At 44.2% G+C, this 21023-nt stretch overlaps 1 protein-coding gene across 2 annotated transcripts in view; it reads left to right on the top strand.

The window, feature by feature from the left end:
- The window catches only part of HEMK1 (HemK methyltransferase family member 1), a 51072-nt gene extending 32872 nt beyond the window's left edge, over window positions 1-18200 (top strand). The window contains exons 7-11 of one of the 2 annotated variants that reach the window (XR_004691988.2): window positions 4783-4832; window positions 6582-6687; window positions 7145-7240; window positions 12510-12678; window positions 13042-13162. Coding sequence is in view for 1 of the 2 variants with exons in the window: in XM_035106059.2 (XP_034961950.2) it covers window positions 4783-4832; window positions 6582-6687; window positions 7145-7240; window positions 13042-13155; window positions 13667-13721 (421 nt within the window). In the remaining variant the exon portion in view is untranslated. Of the gene's footprint in view, window positions 1-4782; window positions 4833-6581; window positions 6688-7144; window positions 7241-12509; window positions 12679-13041; window positions 13163-13666 lie in introns of those variants that run through there. The other variant, XM_035106059.2, reaches the window with a different exon arrangement.
- Window positions 18201-21023: the final 2823 nt, after the last annotated feature.

Below are 21023 nucleotides of genomic sequence, written 5' to 3'. Positions count from 1 at the left end.
CTCCCTCAGTTGGATTCCCCCACTGTAGAAGTTTGCCCTAGGCACTCTGGCAACTTCTTGGCACCTCAGGTTACCCTTCTAAGCCTCCTCCGTGTAACTTCAGGACACAAACCACCACCTCCCTGCCTGAGGTGAGTTTGGCCCTCTCTTGAGTCACCACGGCTGTGAGTCCTGGTACCTCGCTGGAAAAATACAAACGGACCTCTTGTTGGCAAAAACAGAGATGAAGTTTTATTGTATTAAAAACATAAGTGTTTCTTTAACGTGTCATTTATTAATTAGCTTTGTTCCAGTTGTACAGAATAAACTCAGTCAAACATTTAACTAAAGTTTTCCTAGCCTCTTCACTGTCTTCATACAAGCCACCACATAACATCACACCACACCTTCCTCCCTCTCCCTCCTAACTCACCAAACCGACACTCCCTCCTTTCAAACCGGGCACAGTCCCGCCCCCATCAGAGTTCTATGTCAGTCAGGCTGGAGGTGGGTTAACTCTTTGCCAGCCGGGCAGAAATAAACATTTTAAAAGTGCTTCAATTTGTCACAGGAGCCAATGGCATTCCAGATGTTTTGGGGCTCTCATCTGCCCCAGACAGGGCAGGTGGAGGGTTCTGCTCTATCGCTTCCCTACTTGCATGCTTGAAGAGGACAATTAGACAGGTGACCGGCCAGGTAGGAACAGAACCACTGTAGTCCAAACAACATCCCACACAGTTGATCTAGGAAGAGACCACATTCCATGATATCAAAAGCTGCTGAGTGATCAAGTAAGAGTAACAGGGTTGCACTTACCCTGCCACTTTCCCGATACAGGGTGACCAAGACTGATTCAGTCCCGAAACCAGGCCTAAAGCAAGACTGAAGTGGATTCAAATAATCAGTGTCATCCAGGAGCACTTGCAGTAAAAGAGAGGACTGCAGCCTGTTGATGAGTTAATTACCAGAAGGGACTCTCTTATCCTACTGTAGATTATCCCTTTATTTCTTGAAAAGATATGCCCTCTGCAAATAGGACATAGGAGACTATGTTTGCTAACCAAGACTATTAGTAATATTTGGTGGAGTAAATGAGTCCTAAAGTACTACAGATTTGTTTGCGTAGTCTTGGAATGGTGTTTTCAGATTCTGAGTCATTTTTGTTCATTGAATCATAGAATCATAGAGTTGGAAGAGACCACAAGGGCCATCCAGTCCAACCCCCTGCCAAGCAGGAAACACCATCAAAGCATTCCTGACAGATGGCTGTCAAGCCTCTGCTTAAAGACCTCCAAAGAAGGAGACTCCACCACACTCCTTGGTAGCAAATTCCACTGCCGAACAGCTCTTACTGTCAGGAAGTTCTTCCTAATGTTTAGGTGGAATCTTCTTTCTTGTAGTTTGAATCCGTTGCTCCGTGTCCGCTTCTCTGGAGCAGCAGAAAACAACCTTTCTCCCTCCTCTATATGACATCCTTTTATATATTTGAACATGGCTATCATATCACCCCTTAACCTTCTCTTCTCCAGGTTAAACATACCCAGCTCCCTAAGCCATTCCTCATAAGGCATCATTTCCAGGCCTTTGACCATTTTGGTTGCCCTCCTCTGGACACGTTCCAGCTCGTCAGTATCCTTCTTGAACTGTGATGCCCAGAACTGGACACAGTATTCTAGGTGAGGTGTGACCAGAGCAGAATACAGTGATACTAATATTTCCCTTGATCTAGATGCTATACTCCTATTGATGCAGCCCAGAATTGCATTGGATTTTTTAGCTGCTGCATGACACTGTTGATTCATGTCAAGTTTGTGGTCCCCATCCTGTATTTGTGCCTTTCATATTTTTTTTTTTGCCCAAGTGTAGTACTTTACATTTCTCCCTGTTAAAATTCATCTTGTTTGCTTTGGCCCAGTTGTCTAATCTGTTAAGGTCATTTTGAAGTGTGATCCTGTCCTCTGGGGTATTAGCTACCCCTCCCAATTTGGTGTCGTCTGCAAACTTGATCAGGATGCCCTCAAGCCCATCATCAAAGTCATTGATAAAGATGTTGAACAAGACTGGGCCCAAGACAGAACCCTGTGGCACCCCACTAGTCACTACTCTCCAGGATGAGGAGGAGCCATTGATGAGTACCCTTTGGCTTCGGTCAGTCAGCCAGTTAGAAATCCACTGAATGGTAGCATTGTCTAGCCCGCATTTTACCAGCTTCTTTACAAGAATATCATGGGGCACCTTGTCAAAGGCCTTGCTGAAATCAAGATAGGCTACATCCACAGCGTTCCCTTCATCTACCAGGCTTGTAATTCTGTCAAAAATGGAGATCAGATTGGTCTGACATGACTTATTTTTCAGAAACCCATGCTGATCACAGAGTTTCTTTCTAGGTGCTCACAGACTGTTTGCTTAATGATCTGCTCTAGAATCTTTCCTGGTATTGATGTCAGGCTGACTGGGCGGTAATTGTTTGGGTCCTCTCTTTTCCCCTTTTTGAAAATAGGGACAACATTTGCCCTCCTCCAGTCTGCTGGAACTTCGCCTGTTCTCCAGGAATTTTCAAAGATTATTGCCAGTGGTTCTGAAATCACCTCTGCCAGTTCTTTTAATACTCTTGGATGTAGTTCATCTGGCCCTGGAGACTTGAATACATCTAAACTAGCCAAGTAATCTTGTACTACCTCCTTACTTATTCTGGGCTGTGTTTCCCCTGCTGAATCATCTGCTCCATATTCTTCAGGTCGGACATTGTTTTCTTTTTTGGAGAAGACTGAGGCAAAGAAGGCATTGAGGAGTTCTGCCCTTTCTCTGTCCCCTGTTTGCATTTCACCATCTTCTCCTCTAAGTGACCCCACTGTTTCCTTGTTCTTCCTTTTGCTACGGACATACCCATAAAAGCCATTTTTGTTGCTTTTAACCTCTCTGGCGAGCCTGAGTTCATTCTGTGCTTTAGCTTTTCTGACTTTGTCTCTACACGTGCTGGCTATATGTTTGATTTCCTCTCTGGAGATTTCCCCCCTTTTCCATTTTTTGTACATATCCCTTTTAAATCTCAACTCAGTCAAAAGTTCTTTAGATAGCCACCCTGGCTTCTTTAGGCACCTTCCATGTTTCCGTCTCATTGGTATTGCCTGAAGTTGTGCTTTTAATATCTCCCTTTTAACAAACTCCCAACCATCATGAACTCCCTTCCCTTTTAGTATTACTGTCCATGGGATTTCACCCAACATTTCCCTAAGTTTTCTGAAGTCGGCTTTCTTAAAGTCTAGAATTTGAGTCTTAGTATGCTTGGTTGCTCCTTTTCCTATTGAACTGGTAAATCAGGCCAACCCAGAAATGAGCTGAAAAAGAGTCACCCATCCCGGTTCTCTGTTTGCTCTACTTTCACTTTGGGGAGGAATGGTGATCTGCAGTATAAGGCGAGGCGGCTAAAGCACATGTCCTTAGTTTGTATACACAATTCTTTGTCTCGGAATAATAACCCTGAGAAAATGAACACCATCACTGAATCTTGTTGGCCTAAATTAGCCCACAGAGTAGATAGGAGCTGCCAGTAGCAGAGCAGAGCCACCTGTTTCCCACACGTGGCTTTCTTCTTACAGGCTGCTGGTGAAAGAGGCAGCAGCCACAGGATTTTCAGATTTCTAGATGTTCTAGATGTTCTAGATGTCAGGTGAACTGTCTCCCGATCTGCTAATGCTGGAGAATCTGATAAGGAGATGTGAGTGGGAAGCAAACATGGAGCTTTGCAAATTCACCTTTTCATTTTTACATTTTAATCTTGAGAGGCTGCCAATGCCTGTCCCCCTGCAGCGGTTTCCCACAAGGCCACCATATTAAGCCATGTTATCTTCCAATTCTGTTCTGCCCATCTTCAGTGGCAGTGGTGGGGAAACCTTTCTATGGCTAAATATGGGGTCCTAATTTGGGGTCCTAATTTGGCCTGTGAGGACATTTCCTCAACCCATGGCCACCTTATCCACAACTGCTGCATCAACTCTCACTCTCTCATTCTTTAAATCTCTTCTCAAAACCTAACTCTTGGCTGCTATGCCCCACTAGAAACAATAGATACAATATATACAAACCCCACTATAGCAATGTTGCAGATACACGGTGGTGTTGAACATACTGTATTACAGCAGCAGCCAGGGCGAGGTGATTTCTGCTTTCCAACATCGTAATATACTGCCAGCTAAACTTTGTGATTTAGCGGTATATTATGATGTTGGAAAGGAGATAGGGAGGAAGAAGGTAATTGGAAACTGATAGTCCTTAGTTTTCTAAAGACTTCCTACAGAGGAGGTGGACTGCAATAAGGAGTGCAAAATTCATTGCTTAATCCAAGTTTTGCATAATTGATGGTTACACTAATACAGTGGTACCTCTGGTTAAGAACTTAATTTGTTCCGGAGGTCCGTTCTTAACCCGAAACTGTTCTTAACCTGAAGCACCACTTTAGCTAATGGGGCCTCCCGCTGCCGCAAGATTTCTGTTCTCATCCTGAAGTAAAGTTCTTAACCCAAGCTACTACTTCCGGGTTAGCAGAGTCTGTAACCTGAAGCATTTGTAAACTGAAGTGTTTTTAACCCAAGGTACCACTGTAACATCTCTCTTTTTTTCTCTTTTGAGCTTGTGCCAAAGAGAACCATAATAATTACTTCACAGTTTTCAGACTGAAAAACTGTGCTGTTGGTTGTTGCAATGGTTTTCTTTATTAGATTGAATGTGATGGGTTTTAATGCCATTTCCAATTGTTACATTAAAGGGTTATCTGTGTCTCATGTATGATCTCCTCTCTAAAAGGTTACGTCTGCAGGACAGGGTAAAGATCCTTCACCATGATGTGTCTTCAAGTAAGTTTCATATATGCAGTTGCTCATGTTAAATGGTACCAGGGGAAGGGCAAAGACAAGATCCATTGTGATTTAAAATGCAATAGTGCTAATTCTCACATGTCGGAAGCACCATGCAGTGCAGAATACAGTGGGCATTCGTGATTTCTGTACATTCAACATTGTATCAGTATGCGGTACCCAAAATGCATCAATAACTTGCACAGTTACCTCCATCATATTTTGTATTCTGCTTATTATCCCTTTTAGTGCTGTTTTCAGTTACTTTATTGATTTATTGCTTTTTTTAATGTGTCATGAGCTTTTGTAAAAAAAAATAGCCCTGTATATTATTATTTTCAATTAAATGTGTTGAGCTGAGGCCTTATATGGCAGCACAGTACTTGCAAAGCAGTGGCTTGCTGATTTTTATAAACAATTTGAATGTTGAGGTAAGTAAACCTGGCTGCACTTCAGTAACCTTTTTCCTCCCCTGAAGAAAAAGTCCCTTTTTCCAAATATGTCACCTTAAATGTCTTCACAAAATTCTGAAGCGGCCATTTTGCCAGATTTTTAAAACTTAACAGATACGAGTCCGTGTCAGGGGAAAAGGCAGGATGTAAATAGACATAAAAATAACCAGAATTTGGCTTTTGAGAACTATAGGGCATTGGCATTAATGATGCTGGGAAACACTCTGTGTTATAAGACTGCCATTATATAACCATTGGCATGTCTCAGCACCCAATATAGTGCTATGAAACCTGTGCTGCTATAGGTCCCATAAGGTATTATTTATTCCAAAATTGCCACAGCTTCATATGTTGTTCTTTATAATCCGGCCAGGTACAACTGTGCAGCAGCAGCAGCCCATGCGGGGAGCAGAGCAGCAGCAGTGCCCTCCCAGTGGACAGGAATAGAGGGGCAAGGCAGTGAGGTCAGGGAGTTCCAAGTTGGTGGTAGCGGCCTCTGCGGGGCTTCCACCAACCTGTAGCTTCCCCCAAACTTGCCACCATCTTGCCCGGCCCTGACAAGCAGAACACACCTATTGGGAGAGCGCCACTGCTGCTTTTCACACCACTGTTTTCACACCAGTGTTTTGCAGTATATAAGTTTGGAAGGGTTTTCTAATTTAATTTTTTTTTATTGGGCGGGGAGACAGGACCGTGGTGTCATTTAGATGATCAGTGTAGGCCTTATAAGCTATTGTTTAGTCTCTGGTACTTCCATCTTCTCTTTGTCAGAGGAGAGGAGGAGTGAGGAAGGAGTGCTCGACACCCTTGCTTTATGAACCATGGTTTATGAAGGCTGGATTACTCGTGTGATCCAGACCAAAGTGTACCTGCTAGTTATTCTGGCAGGTCGGGAGGGATAAACAAATGTAATTTCGCAAGTTACCCTTGAGCCTGTTATTATACCTAAAGTTTGTTTTGCTTTGCTTTTGTTTTTTTTTCTAAAGCTTTTTATAATTTTTATTTCGTTCTATAATGTACAATTATAAGAGCAGACAAAAATTAAATGGTGAAAAACAAAATCATAAAATAGGCACATAGAATGAGTAGTTGCACGTGATTTAAAAATAACAGAGCCCAAGTTAGGACTGTCAACTCTAGTTTCAGATTTGCCAGGCTTGTCTTGAAAATGATGGTTCTGCTATATATGTATACATGTATACATTGGTTGCATCAAAAGTATTCAGTAGCATTAATTTTGGTGATATTTATCATTTCTGTCAACCTAACGTTTATTTTTATCCTTTCTTCAATGTAGGTTCTTGGGAATGCCTACTGCCCTGGGGTTTGGTAGATACTATAATCAGTAATCCACCGTACATTTTCCATGAAGACATGACTCAGTTGGCGGCAGAAATCCTCAGGTAGCCAGAAATCTCTTCCTTCTTTCTTCCTCACTACATTCCCCCTCTCTCTTTTGCTCTTTGGTGAGGACTGCTGGCATTCTAAAGGCCAGTATGATGTGGGGAAATCTTTGAGTTCAAAGGGGCTCTCATCATATTTTGAAGAGATAGTAGCAGCTGCTGCGCCCCTTCCCCCTGTCCCTGGCATGGTTCTGAGGTGGCATGACCTTTTCCATTTCCCTTGAAAGAATGGGGCATAGCTGAGTGATAGAGGGCATGATTTGCATGCAGGAGGTTCCTGAATCAATCTGTGACAACTCCAGATAGGGCCAGAAAAAATATTGCCTGAATGAAACCTTGGAGAGCTGCCACTGCCTGTCAGTAGCAAACATATATTTCAGGCGGCCTTGTTTGTTTTACTGCTATGTGTAAAGTTAGGTAATGCTTTGGTTTTTAAGACCTTGTCTTTGGTTTCTAGATATGAGGATCTTGGTGCACTGGATGGAGGAAAGGATGGGATGAGTGTAATAAAACAGATTCTGAAATTGGCTTCATACGTCCTCAAGGATGGCAGGTAAGTTCTGGCTAATGCTGGCTGCTTCTTTTCCAACAATAAAGGAGCTTTGTTGCAGGGAATAAGGCTTCCTGAGGGACACCATCTGCCACCACAGCTAAAATAATTTGGAGGAAGAGAATGACAGGAGTGTGCAAATGAAGAGCAGCTTCTGTCTTTTCCAGTTTTCTTCCTTTTCTGTCTCAGGTTCAGAGAATGGGGGTTGCACACAGTGATCAGGGCAGAAGAGAGGGGAAGCAGGCAGACTGCTGTGTCAGCCTGGAGCGGGAGCAGCGGTCAGGCCCAGATCAGGCCTGGTGTCATGCCATGACAGCAGCTAGGCTGGCTCATCCCTGCGCCTAGAAAGTGCCATTTAGGGGGTTTCTTCTGTTGCCACCAGTGCAGATCTTGTCAGGAGCGCTTTGGCATCCCCACATGTTTGGCAGGTGGGAGGGGGAGCTTGGCCCAGCATTCACTCCACAGACAGTGGGTGGTAGAGGCCAGCAGGGGTGAAACAGGGGCACCTCCACTCAGTCCAAGCCCTAGCCCAGCACCTTTAAAGTGCACTTCCAGATTTGCATTTTGGCATGGAAACACCACGGGACTCCCTTTTACTGATAGGAGGAGGAGTTAAACCCCCATGTGGGGGTCTACAGCCCCCCGCCTAATCATTCGACCATCCTACCTGTGTCATTAGTTTGTTGATTATTTTCAACAAACCATAAAGATATCGGCATCTTATATCTATTATTTGGCACCTGAGCTGGTATGGAGAGAGAGAGAGAGAGTTACAAAAAGATAATTTAAAAAATAGTTGGAGGAATCACTGGAGCTGAGGAAGTTATATTAGGTGGAACTTGGGAAGTGATCCACTATTGTGATGATTTGGGAAAGTTCCTTTGGGGACTTAAAGGCCAGCAGCCAGCTGCTTCTCAAAATACCCTGCTGTGGCTGAGATGTTCCAATTTGTGGCTCTATAGTTTTAAGAACACACCCATCAACCAGAAAATGTAGCTCTGCTGGTGAAGATCTCCACTGAGATAGGAGGAGAGGAGAGAAACCACAGTACGTGTAATAAACAAGGGTGAGAAAGATCTCTTTAATGTTTGCTTCATGAGCCAGATTACTACAAGTCCAGTTTGAACTCAGTCCTAGGAAATTAACAACCCACAGCTTCCTTTCGCAACTACGATGTTTCAGTGGATTTCAAAACACTTGAAGAAAACCCCACGAATCACAAATAATTGAAAATATCAGATATTATTTCTGGGTAGTGGTTGTGGAAAAATTGGACACCTCTCTGGAGGCTGAGAGTTCTCTCAGTGCCTACAGTCACTTTTAGTGTACCAGATCAGGGAGAATTGGGTTATGGCAGTCAGCTCTGTGCTCTCTTAGTGGAGCACAGCTACTACAAAGGATGGTTAGTGGAACAGCCACCAGTGGGAAGCGAATTGAACAATACATGTAGAGATCTGATCTGCGATATAGATATTTCCTCGTAACTCAGATCCCGCAACAAATCAAATCCGGGGGAAAATGAAGACAAAAAAACAACAAAAGACAACCAAAAAAACAACAACAGAACTACCAATTAAAATTACTTCCCTGCCATTATGTAAGTGTGACACACTTGCCTCAGACAAAGGCTGGGAGGTGGGCAGCAATGGCAGCTCCCCTGGCTGTTTTCCTACTGGGAGAGGGAAACTGTGTGTGCCCCCTTAACTAGCCTAAAGCCCTTAGTGGCAGGGTCCAATCCTCCTTTACCTACACTCCTGGCACCTTACAGGTCAAAAGTGTCATCAGGCAGTGCCACTTGGACCAGCAGTGGTGGGCGAGGTAGCATTTCTCAGCCAGCCAGCCCTTTGCCTTCGCAGTGCTATAGGAAGTAATACCCCAGAGACCTCTGCATCACTGTGCTGTGTTATCTTGCCCTTTAGTGCTGGAAAGCAGAGGGGTAGCTTAGAAATCCCATGCGGCTCCCAGGTGCACAGCACCTAGGCCATGGGTAGGCAACCTAAGGCCCGGGGGCAAGATCCGGCCCAATCACCTTCTCAATCCAGCTCGCGGACAGTCCGGGAATCAGCGTGTTTTTACATGAGTAGAATGTGTCCTTTTATTAAAAATGCATTTCCCAAAAAAATATAGTCCGGCCCCCCACAAGGTCTGAGGGACAGTGGACCAGCCCCCTGCTGAAAAAGTTTGCTGACCACTGACCTAGGTTGTGCTGCTCAGTGCAGGGTTCTTGACAGTCATGTCCCTTCTGAGCTGGGCCATGCCTTGGCCTTCCAGTCCCAGCACTAGATGAAGAACGGTGCCAAGAGAGGATAACTCAGTACAAAAAGGAGGGGAAATAATCCTTGACCACATAGCACTGAAACAAGAAGTCAGGAACTATTTAAATACCAATTTTACACAATAGGAACATAGAAAGCTGCCTTATGCTGAGTCAGACGGTTGATCCATCTAGCTCAGTGTTTTCTACACTGACTGGCAAAAGTTCTATTGGGTTTCAGCTGAAATTGTCAATTCTGGGGATTGAACCTGGGGCTGTCTGAATGCAAAGCAGTTGCTCTGATCTACCATCCTTCTCATCACTATTACAGTAACTAGGTATCATTGGATTGTCATGTAACAAACACTTTATTATTGTGTTAGGAAGGGTTTTTATTTTATTTTATGCATTTTTAATTAATTTAATTTTTGCATGCTGCGTCTAATATCTGTTTGCTGTTCCTGATGAATATACAGTAGCACCTTGGCTTACTTTACCCTTGGGTAACGTAAACTTCGGGTTGCGAAAGCAGCACCCTCAGAAGTGTTTCGCTGTGTGAGCATGCGCAAAAGTGGTCCCTCCGGTTGCGGGAACCTCGGGATCCGACCGGAACTCTGGAACGGATCCCGTCTGCAACTGGAGGTACCACTGTACTGCATTTTGGGGAAACTGGGCATTACATTGTCCTGATCAAAGTCAGCTTTGTTCTGGCACCTCCTTCCCTGCTGTTCCTGTCTGAGCTTAAGGGAAAGGCTGCTTTATTGGCTCAGAGTACTCTAACCGAAGGGGAGGGTTAGCAGTGATGTAATGGTGGCAGTGACTGGCCCTTTATTGAAGAAGTTGATCATCTCTGGGCATAGAGAATTCCTCAACCAGCAGACTTCAATAATGCACTAACCAAAAAGAGAGAAAAGTGTTTAAAGTCTTTTAGAACTTAGTATTTTTATTTTGTTTAATAATAACAAAGTTTGTTAAGCTTAGACAAATAATTGGAAGGTGGCTAAATATTTTCAAGCAGTTTCTTGGGATGGCAGTGAAAGTGAAAGTTGGTAGCAAGTACCGGTATATTGCTACATTCCTGTGGGTTTTAAAAGGGCACTGATGATTTAACAGTTGAAGAAAAGCAACTTGAAGTCCCTCCTGCAAAGTTGGAGCACAAATCTTGCCATCTCATACTCCAGGGCTTATAATATCATTTTTCATTGTTAACCTCAAAGCATAACCAGTGTTTCCTAGAATCTGTGGAGCTTTTTATTTATTTTAGTTATTTATTAACTCCCCCCTCAAAAAAGTTGGAGGAGGAACTGAAGGAAAAACCTTTTGAAGGTCAGACATGCCCATTTTGTGTGTGTGACTGGGCCTGGTTGATTCAGAAGGAATGTTCCGTGGGAAAGCACTGAAAGCACTCACTGCCTGGGTTTGGCTCCTTCTCCCATCAGTTTATTATTTAGCCTGCAAAAGTGCCATTGGCTGTGTTCAAGCTGAGAATCATTAGGGATGGGTTTGGGTATAGTCATTGAGATGTCTATCAGGGTGCACTAGAAACTTAGATTGTAAGATTCCTAGTCCAGTAGCAGAAAATAATTAGTTTTGGTGACAGGTGTGGAATCCTGAATCTCTGAATAGAAAATGTCCTCTGGGAACCAAACTACATGATATTTTAACTGCAGCCGTGCATTTCATGTATCTGGGTTAGTGCTTGTTAAACAGCAACCACAACAGAGGTGGAATGAGAATCTGGACCCTTGGCACAAGAGGAAAGGTTTGTAGCGCTTTGTCCTTTCATATTTCCCCGAAGCTCTTGTTTTTCTTGGAGAAATTCTCTCCTGGTTTGTTTGTTTCTTAAAAACAAAAAACCCTCTTCCCTTCCACTGCGGTCCCAATCCTGAATGCCTTCCTAACCACAGCTGCTAATTAACAACAGCAGAAGGACTCATTAAATGCAGTAATACACAGATAAAATATTGTGTGTTCTAGGCCTTGTTGCACTCAAGGACAGATTAATGCTTAATGCTCAGCATGAACAAATAACTGATTTGGCAGATAAGGAGGGGATTATGATTGTTAGGCATGTATGAATGGTGCCTCCAGGATTCTTTCATAATACTAGAAGAACTCAGGTGATTCCGTGACAATGGGGGGCAGTAGGTTAAGGACTGATGAAAGAAAATACTGTTTCACAAAATGCATACCGTAGAGCAGCCATGTACAACGCGTGGATCGCGAGCCCACAGTGGACCTGGTCAATCGCAGGGCCTTTCTCTGCAACCTCAGATGCAGCAGCAGCCGCTGCCAGTCTCCACAGCGATGCAACCCTGAGCAGCACGAGGGCAAGTGGAGACGGAGGGAGGCATGAGGCAGTATTGGGATCCCCATCAGCTGCGAGGTTCCCTTTGACAGGAGAGACGGACAGAGAGAGAGAAGCTGACTCCTCAGATCTGTGCAAACTAATATAAAAATATAGTTTGACTTTTCTCACTTGTATAGTTACTTCTCCATCTACTAACTATTTGGATTTGTCATAATGATATCCAAACATAACTACTGTATCTGAAATGAAGATTGTTTGTTTGTTTGTTTGTTCATTAAACAAACTGAAATGACTATGGAGGGTGGTAGATCACTGCCAGTTTTTTTTATACTTGCTGGTAGATCACAGGCAACTTGAGGTTGGACGTGCCTGCCGTAGAGGATTAATTGCAACCAGAGATTCAGTTAGCCTCCAACTTGGGGGAGGGCAGGCAGGTCCACCAATGGCTATTGCCAGTGCTTTTTGTGGAAAGAAAAAGAATGTGCTTCAGACTAGCACAGAGTGTTACACATCCACCCAAAAGTACTGAATATCAGCCATAGCTGCTGAATTTAGTCTTAAGTGTTTAGGGCAAAAGCAGACAGTGTCTTTCTCAATCTTGCTTTGCTTGCTGTTGGCCCCTGTTTGGAGATGGAGTGTTGAACTAAATCTACCATTGGTCAGATTCAGCACCAGCAGTTCATAGAATTCTATTTTTTGGTCCCAAGTAACAGGTTTTTACCTCCTGCTCCACCAAAAGAATCCATCTGCTTCTGCTTGCACCACCATTCCTTCAACACCATTGATTGCTTCAGTTTAAAGGAGCCATAGCGTTCTCTCTCCATCACTATTGGATTATATACTGCCAGGTTATGAACTGAAGTGCAGAAATAAGAAGTGAGTATTCAAATGAGGAGCCTGCATCAATTGGACTAGTCTGTATTGGACTTTATGAACCACAGTATGGTAGTTTGAGGCTCCCAACTGTCATGACCTAATTGAACTGGGCATGTGATAGCATCACTATTCACCCAGCTCTTAATTTAATCCATACTCAATTTGCAGCCTCAAAGCTGCCAAAAACATTTGGAAGCTCAGTGTATTTGAGCAATTGCATAAATCACTTCAGTGTGTGCTTAAAACTCTGTGCAGATCCACTAAACCCACTTTCTCAACATGCCAATTTGATCATGTGAAGTGCCCTGTCTATTAGGAAGTTTTGATCTAAGTTGGCTCATTCTCTTGCTTCTCTGCTTTCAGGAGTGTGTTTCTAGAAGTTGACCCCAGGCATCCAGAGATGGTGGAGAACTGGCTGTGCAGTCACCCCGACTTGCTTCTTTTTGTGTCTGGCACCCATAACGACTTTTGTGGAAAGTAAGAGCCTGTTTTACATTCATTCTTGTTCTACTGTCTACTAGAGTAGTTTCACAGAAGCGTAATGAACACTGGCAAGTGTTGCCCCCTGCTTGGAATGCTGTGAGTCTCAGTGGAAAGATGCTCCAGCTGATACATATTCTGCTACAAAAGTTTGAGCCAAATGTTTTTCTCCTTCCAGGGCATGCATGCCATGGCAGGACAGCCTTCGGAAGAGAAATAACAGTTTGGAAATCCACATTTGTCACATGGAAAAAGCTCTATTCTCTTTCTGTCCTAATGCATTTTGGGCATCATGCCTAAGTAACTGGTGGTGAGCACCACTTGTCACCTACAGCTCTCCACCAAAATAACTCAGGCATATCATGAATGTGCTGTAAACACTTCCTGCATCTGATAAAGTGGGCTCTAGTCCAGAGAGGTTTGTGCCATGAGATCTTTTCTTCTTCACTGTAGCTCTTGCGGTCTCTCCATGGGGGTCAATGCTGTGTTTTGTTGTCTTCCTATATAGGCCAAGGTTCCTGCATATCCAGAAACATGGGGGAGAAAACAACAGAAGATATTGAATGAGTTCTGTCATCCCAGCACAGCTGTCTTTAGTGGTAGTCAACACAGAAAAGAATTCTTCTGTTAGACCTCAGTGCTGCAATAGGGATGGGAGTCTGGAACCTGTATCAGTGAACTCTGACGGTATATTCTCAAACAGCCAGTTAAGAACACTCCATGCTGGTGGACACTTCATTCAGGTGCTCAGCAGGCCCTGTTGTGTGGTAGATGTTATGTAAAGAAAGTTTTAAACTGTCACACGGTTGTTGCTGTTCTCACATGAGAGGTGTGTGCTCTGCATCCAACCCAGATGCATTTTCTCTCTCTCCCTCCTTCTCTCTCTCTCTCTTTCTTTCTGCCATAATTTTTGCCAGCAGGTGGTTTTCATCAGGTGGAATAGTGCCACTTTCCAAATATGGTTAAGCAGATCATTGAAAGTAAAGCCCACACTGCGCTAGCGTAAGCCTCACAAAAACGAATAGAAATTTATATTGGTCAAATATGATGGAGTTCAACTTTGCATTAACAAAAGTCAAGGGGGAAAGTTTTCATATGTGAAGACCTTAAATTGATTGAACCTTCCAATGAATGTAAGAAGAACCTTGCTGGTCCAAGTCAAAGGCGCATCTAGTCCAGCTCCCTGTTCTCACGGTGGCCAGCTTGACGCCTATGGGAAACTCGCAAGCAGGACATGAGTGACACAGGACTCTCCCCACTTGGAATTCCCAGCAACTAGTGTGCAGAGGCATACTACCCGCAACAGCCGATGCAGAACATACCCTTCTAACCACCTTATCCTCCATGAATTTGTGGAAATCTTGTTTTAAGACATCCAGGTTGGTGGCCATCACTGCATCTTTGGGGAGTGAAGCACACAGCTTGCTTATGAGGTGAAAACTTGCTCCTGTTCATCTTGATCTTTTAATCTGGAGTCTACCGGAAATATATACGGGGCAAGACAACCAAAGCAGTTACTTGGCAGGCAAACATGATGCTGCGTGTGATGCAAGAAGTGTGCTTACCCCCAGGTTCCACTGGAATGTGGCAGCAGACGCTGGGACAAAACATTTGGGTTTGCAGCAAAATGTCTCACCCAACCCTGAATGAGCTGGCGTGTTAACTTACAAGATTTTGACCTCAGTGATTTTGAACCAAATTTAGACCTCTGCCTCTAGTTCAGATCCACGTCAAGACTTGTTTATCCAGGGTTTTTGGTAGGGGAAAATTACTCATCCTGGAGGAATGTCTGGAGAAACAGGAGATGAATTTGCTGAAGGAAAGACAAAAGTGCATATATCAGTAGTCGAGCTTCTTCCCTAAATGGAACCAGCTAGTGGATTTCGGACCAAATACGAACAGAAGCCACAAATGGGAGAAAGAAAGAAACGTCCTGTGGCTTCTACTCAAAAGTTAGGTTTTGCAATTTACTCTGGTTTGACTAAACATCTGGACAGAAACTAAAGGAGGGAAGTCATAAGATCATCCTGGTTATTCTAGATTTAGTAAATGCTGGTTACATCCTTGCATCCATAAAAACTGCCCTCCAGTGTGCATTTTAAAGGTCATGTGACTGGTTAAGTGCCTCTTATGCTATACCACCCTATTGTATATCTACTCAGGGCTAAAGTTTGGGAAGGGAGAGGATACTGGTTGCTTCCATGTGTATACAAGCAGGAGCTCTACTGTTTCCCTACATCTTTTGTATGGGGTAAGCTGGAGTCTTTTTTGCAGCCTCTGAGCACAGATAGGAATTGCTATCCAGTCATCTTACAAGCTCTTTGAAAGAGCAGGTAGATCCTGCCACCTTACCTATCTTATTCACACAATTATTAGAATGGCTGAAGTGGGCTAAGAGGCAACATTTCAGTGAATATTCTTGAGGACAGGCCCTTATTAGCTGTAACCCTGCTATATATATGCACATTTGTTCAGGTTTCTTAGAGAGGATTTTCAGGCTACAAAACTAGGGAACACACACTAAACATGACATGCGCCTGCAGGATTCTTGAGAGGTACGCTAACTATTCTGTCCATCAGCTTTAGAATTTCGCACTCTGATGTAGTCATTAAACATGTTACAGCTGTATTTTTCAGTGCGCATGTTAGGCTACATTGTGCAAAATAGTACTCAGCTGGACTGACTCAGCATAGGATTGTACAGTTGGAAGGGACCGTGAGGGTCATCTAGTCCAACCCCCTGCAATGCAGGAATTATTTGACCAACGCAGGGCTTGAATCCACAACACTGAGATTAAGAGTCTCCTGCTGTACTGGCTGAGCTATCCCAGCATTATATCGGTGTTCCTAACTCCTTGAGCATTTTAAGAAAGCAACCTGAGTTGCATTTATTAATCTCATTCTTTCCTGGCAACAGTCTTCAGAGGTCGATGACCATTTAGTCCTAATTTACAGTTGGGCACAATGCAGGAGAAACTGGCCTAAGGCTGCCTAGCAAGCCAAGAGGGAATTTGAACCCAAGTCCAACAGGCTCTCCACTAGTCCATGCTGCTATATGCCTTTGCTTACCTTCCCATTTTCTCTCCTTTTATAAAAGTTTGCGTTACAGTTCTTGAGCCAGTGATCTGTAAGATCACATGGCATGCGCTGACCACCTCTTTAGGACACGAGGGGAAGAAATTGCCATTTTCCTTTGCATGAGTTTCTTTGCCGAAGTGTCCTGGTAGAGGAAGCGTGCTTTCTTCGGCACAGTGTGTGCCACAGCATCTAATACACGTTTGGCAAAACACTTTTATCTCAGAAGCCCCTGAGAACATATTAACGTGGCAGGTTCCAAGGGGCCAGTGACACCCCAGGCCAAAGGCTTCTCCCAAAAGGGGAGGTTCCACCATGGAAAGTCTAAAATTTGACAACCAGCTCACTAGAGAGTTTCTAATTGCTTCATAAAGCTGTGGGCAGGTAATATTACTGCTTTCCTCATTTTGCATAATTGTATCATAATTTAATAGATCTCATTCCGAGTCACTTGGCACATGTTTTCAATTCCTTGGAGCCTCAGCAAGGAGGGGGTGGGAGTGTTTTCCTGAAATGAAATTTGCAGAGGGCTGGGTTTTGTTTCCCCCCCCCTGAGGCTGCTGGTGGTTAGGTTTCTTTGGGGACAACACACTGCATCTGACCATTTCAGCTTTCCTGGAAAAGTGTCTGGAAATAACATGGGCTTTGCCAGAGCACCAGGAGGTGGCGCAGCGATTCCAACTACAGGCCCATGGTGATCCTCTCCAGGAAGACCCTGATGTGGAGACAGGGGGCTGCTCTGTGATCTGTTACAGAGCCGTCCGTTCTGAAATCAAACTAGAAATGAAACCACAACCTGATTGAAGCCCGTGCAATGTTTGTGATTGCCTATGCCATTACCTTCCATCTCCCCCCCCCCCAAAATGGTGGAGACTCACAACAGGGATCAACTCTGTTTGGAGACTGAGTTAAGAGAAAAGTCTTAAATCTCTGTATGTGAAGTTGTCTTGGGAGCACAGCTTTCAGGCACAGATGGGCATAGCCAACCAATTTGGTGGAGTGGATAGAGCATTTGGTTGGACTGGAGAGTCAAATCCTCCTTCAGCCAATGAGTCCACTGCTTGTCACCTTGACCTACCTCGCATAATTGCTGAGTGAAAGGGGAATAATACTGGGCCTTTCCCCTTCAGCTCCTTGGAAGATGGCCAGTGTAACAAACGAGATCAGTAATAGTAGCCAACATGAACTGCACATGTTGAATAAGGGCCTCTTCTCCTTGCCACCTCACCACATGGTTGGTGATCATGGGAGAGACCCAGTTGTGGCCACATATCACCATGCATAGGATTAAGCTTTTTTTGTCTGCCACTCCAAAGATAAATGTGCCAAATCTGAAGCCTGTATATATAATCTGCTTGACATGGATTGGCAGCCAACATGGGCAAGCTTTTTCATCTAGCTACCATATGCTAAGGGATGCGGGTGGCACTGTGGGTAAAACCACAGAGCCTAGGGCTTGCCAATCAGAAGGTCGGCGGTTCGAATCCCCGCGACGGGGTGAGCTCCTGTTGCTCGGTCCCTGCTCCTGCCAACCTAGCAGTTCAAAAGCATGTCAAAGTGCAAGTAGATAAATAGGTAGCACTCTGGCAGGAAGGTAAACGGTGTTTCCGTGTGCTGCTCTGGTTCACCAGAAGCGGCTTAGTCATGACACAGAAGCTGTAGGCCAGCTCCCTTGGCCAGTAAAGCGAGATTAGCGCCGCAACCCCAGAGTCGTCTGCGGCTGGACCTAATGGTCAGGGGTCCCTTTACCATATGCTAAAGTAGTCGAAAGGCAACCTGTTCAACTCGATTCAATGTATGAAAGCTGGTTAAGTGTGAGCAGACCTGCAGGTGGGCTTAGTTATCTTCCATAGGCTGTTTACAGGTAGGTAGCCGTGTTGGTCTGGATCGAAGTAAAATAAAAAAATTCCTTCAGTAGCACCTTAAAGACCAACTAAGTTTTTATTTTGGTATGAGCTTTCGTGTGCATGCACACTTCTTCAGATACCTTCTGAAGAAGTGTGCATGCACACGAAAGCTCATACCAAAATAAAAACTTAGTTGGTCTTTAAGGTGCTACTGAAGGAATTTTTTTATTTTACTTCCATAGGCTGTGAATTGCTGCAGTCCTTCTGGGCAGACTTTCTTCCCATACAGTGCTGAGGTGATTGCGATAATGGGCCATTAAGTACTGAATCATAAGATCGTCTGCTGTTTGTTTGTTTTTCCGAGGAGTGGGGGGGGGAGCAAACTAGACATCTGTGTTTTATTTTCCAAGAAATATTTCTCTGATCCTTCTGCATTCTATGTGAGGCAAGTTTCTTTCCCAGAAGTGAAATTGACACTTCCTCCAAAGAAGTAAATGGATGTGCTTCAGCAAATACCTTGACTTCAGTTTGGTTTTTTGAAATTGAGGTTGATAGTTTTGCTCTTTGCCAAGTATCATGGTGCACTAAACTGCTTTCTGATTTGTATTGGTAGGTTATCCTTTTTTAGAGCAGGGAGTTGGGTTATTACTCTCACTACCTACCTTTGGCTACATGTGATGGCTAAGTAGGCCTGATGCAATATTTGTTATGACAGGTAAACTGTAGGTAACTGTTTTTAACAACAATTGTTTGCTTCTCCATAACAAAAAGTTGTCCAGGACAGATTGATTTCTCCTGTTATTTGGACCAAATACTTTTCCACTGCCCTAAGAGCAATTGTGATTCAAACTTATTCTGAAACCCTCCACACAACCACATGTAGTTTTAACAATTACTGCATGAATCATTGTCAGCTGTTCGGATTTTGTTCCTGTCGGTGCTAAAAACACAACCTTTAGCAAACTGTTCTTAGCCTGTGTTGGCTCCCAGTGTTGTTTTTGATATTAAGATAAAACCAAAAGGGGAATTGAGAGTGGCCCTCTTGCCACAACTTTTTAAAGCATTTTTCTCTCTCTCTCTTGACAGCGGTGAGAAGACCACAGCAGGAAAATGCAAGTCATTGCATCTCACAGTACTGAGAATGTCTACATCCTTTTCCGATACAGTGGTACTTCGGTTCTCGAACATAATCTGTTCTGGAAGACCGTTAGACTTCCGAATTGTTCGAAAACCGAGGCACAAAGGGCTGGTTGCAAGTTCAATTGGAAAAATTGAAAAACACGCAGCAGAAGCCGTTCGGTTTCTGAGGCGCGTTCGAAAATGAAAGCAATTACTTCCAGGTTTTCGGTGTTCAAAAACTGAAATGTTCGGCTTCCGAGACGCTCAAAAACCGAGGTACCACTGTAATAGCTTACTATTCTTTTAGAGTGCAGAACCCAGGCGCATCAAATTTATAATTCTGATACAGGTAGCAATGGAAAGAAGCATGTAGTGGTTTTCAGAGATAAAGATAAAGGAACCCCTGACCGTTAGGTCCAGTCGCAGACGACTCTGGGGTTGGGGCGCTCATCTCGCTTTATTGGCCGAGGGAGCTGATGTACAGCTTCTGGGTCATGTGGCCAGCATGACTAAGCAGCTTCTGGTGAACCAGAGCAGTGCACGGAAACGCCGTTTACCTTCCCACCGGAGCGGTACCTATTTATCTACTTGCACTTTGATGTGCTTTTGAACTGCTAGGTTGGCAGGAGCAGGGACCGAGCAATGGGAGCTCACCCTGTCGCGGGGATTCGAACCGCTGACCTTCTGATCGGCAAGCCCTAGGCTCTGTGGTTTAGACCACAGCGCCACCCGTGTCCCTCTGTTTTCAGAGATAGGCAAGCAGAATTTGTATGTGGTATATTATCAGGGCGGGGGGGGGGGGGTTGCTTAGGAGATAGAAGGCTTTGGTCTACACTCCATGCACAGAATCGACTGAACTTTATTTTTTAGTATCTTCTCAGATAGATGTGACAATTCTGCTCAAAGTCTTCCCACAGAGCTTTGGACTGGTGCTCTTCAAGTGGTTTGCAGACTGTGACGATGCATTCCAGTAATGAACTCCTCTTTACCATTTTGTAACTGCATTTGATTCTTGTCAGGTTGCAGCATGGGTGTGTCTGGTGGGATTTGTGACTTAGTTTTTAATCTAATCACTCACTGGTGCACTCCCAGACAGCTACTGTTCATCCTTCCAAAAATCTGGATTTGTACTGTTTGTACCTCTGTCGGGCGCCCTGTTATCTCCTGACTTGTTCCCTGTCTAGCAGGTGTGAGATGATACCATATCATTACCCGCAGTACATACTGTCCAGCCCCCTCCCCAGTGGCACTGCCCTGGAAAGATGAGCCTGTGCTCTGATGCCATGAAGTACAGTCTGCTTCAGGCTCGCAGGAGGCTCCAAGAGATCACAGAAAGCTCTAAACTTATCTCCTGCTTATATGCGTCAAATAAACAAACACAAATTCCAACACGTTGCAGTTGAAATACAAGCACCAACAGACCTTGTCAGTCCTGTCACAGGCTTTAGGGGCCTTTTAGCTTTTTTTATGCTGCACACAATAAACTACATCTCCGGCTGTTAATAAAAAAAATATATATTTCTACCTTAAATCGCTCTCTTCCCCTTCCTTAGGGAAAAAGTGTCTTAATTTCATTCTTGCACCAATCCTGTGAAGTAAGTTACTGTAGGTTAAGAGTTGGTGAGTGACCAGATAATAGCCAGTGGGCTTTATGGTCAACTAAGGATTTGGATCCATGTCTGTCCTGCCAGCTACCATATATGGCGCTCATCTCGCTTTCAGGCAGAGGGAGCCAGCGTTTGTCCACAGACAGTTTTCTGGGTCATGTGGCCAGCATGACTAAACCACTACTGGTGCATGGAGGACCGTGACGAGTGCCAGAGT

Source organism: Zootoca vivipara, chromosome 2 (assembly GCF_963506605.1).
Source record: "Zootoca vivipara chromosome 2, rZooViv1.1, whole genome shotgun sequence".
Classification (NCBI taxonomy): Eukaryota; Metazoa; Chordata; class Lepidosauria; order Squamata; family Lacertidae; genus Zootoca; species Zootoca vivipara.
This window is presented reverse-complemented; position numbering and strand designations above follow the sequence as displayed.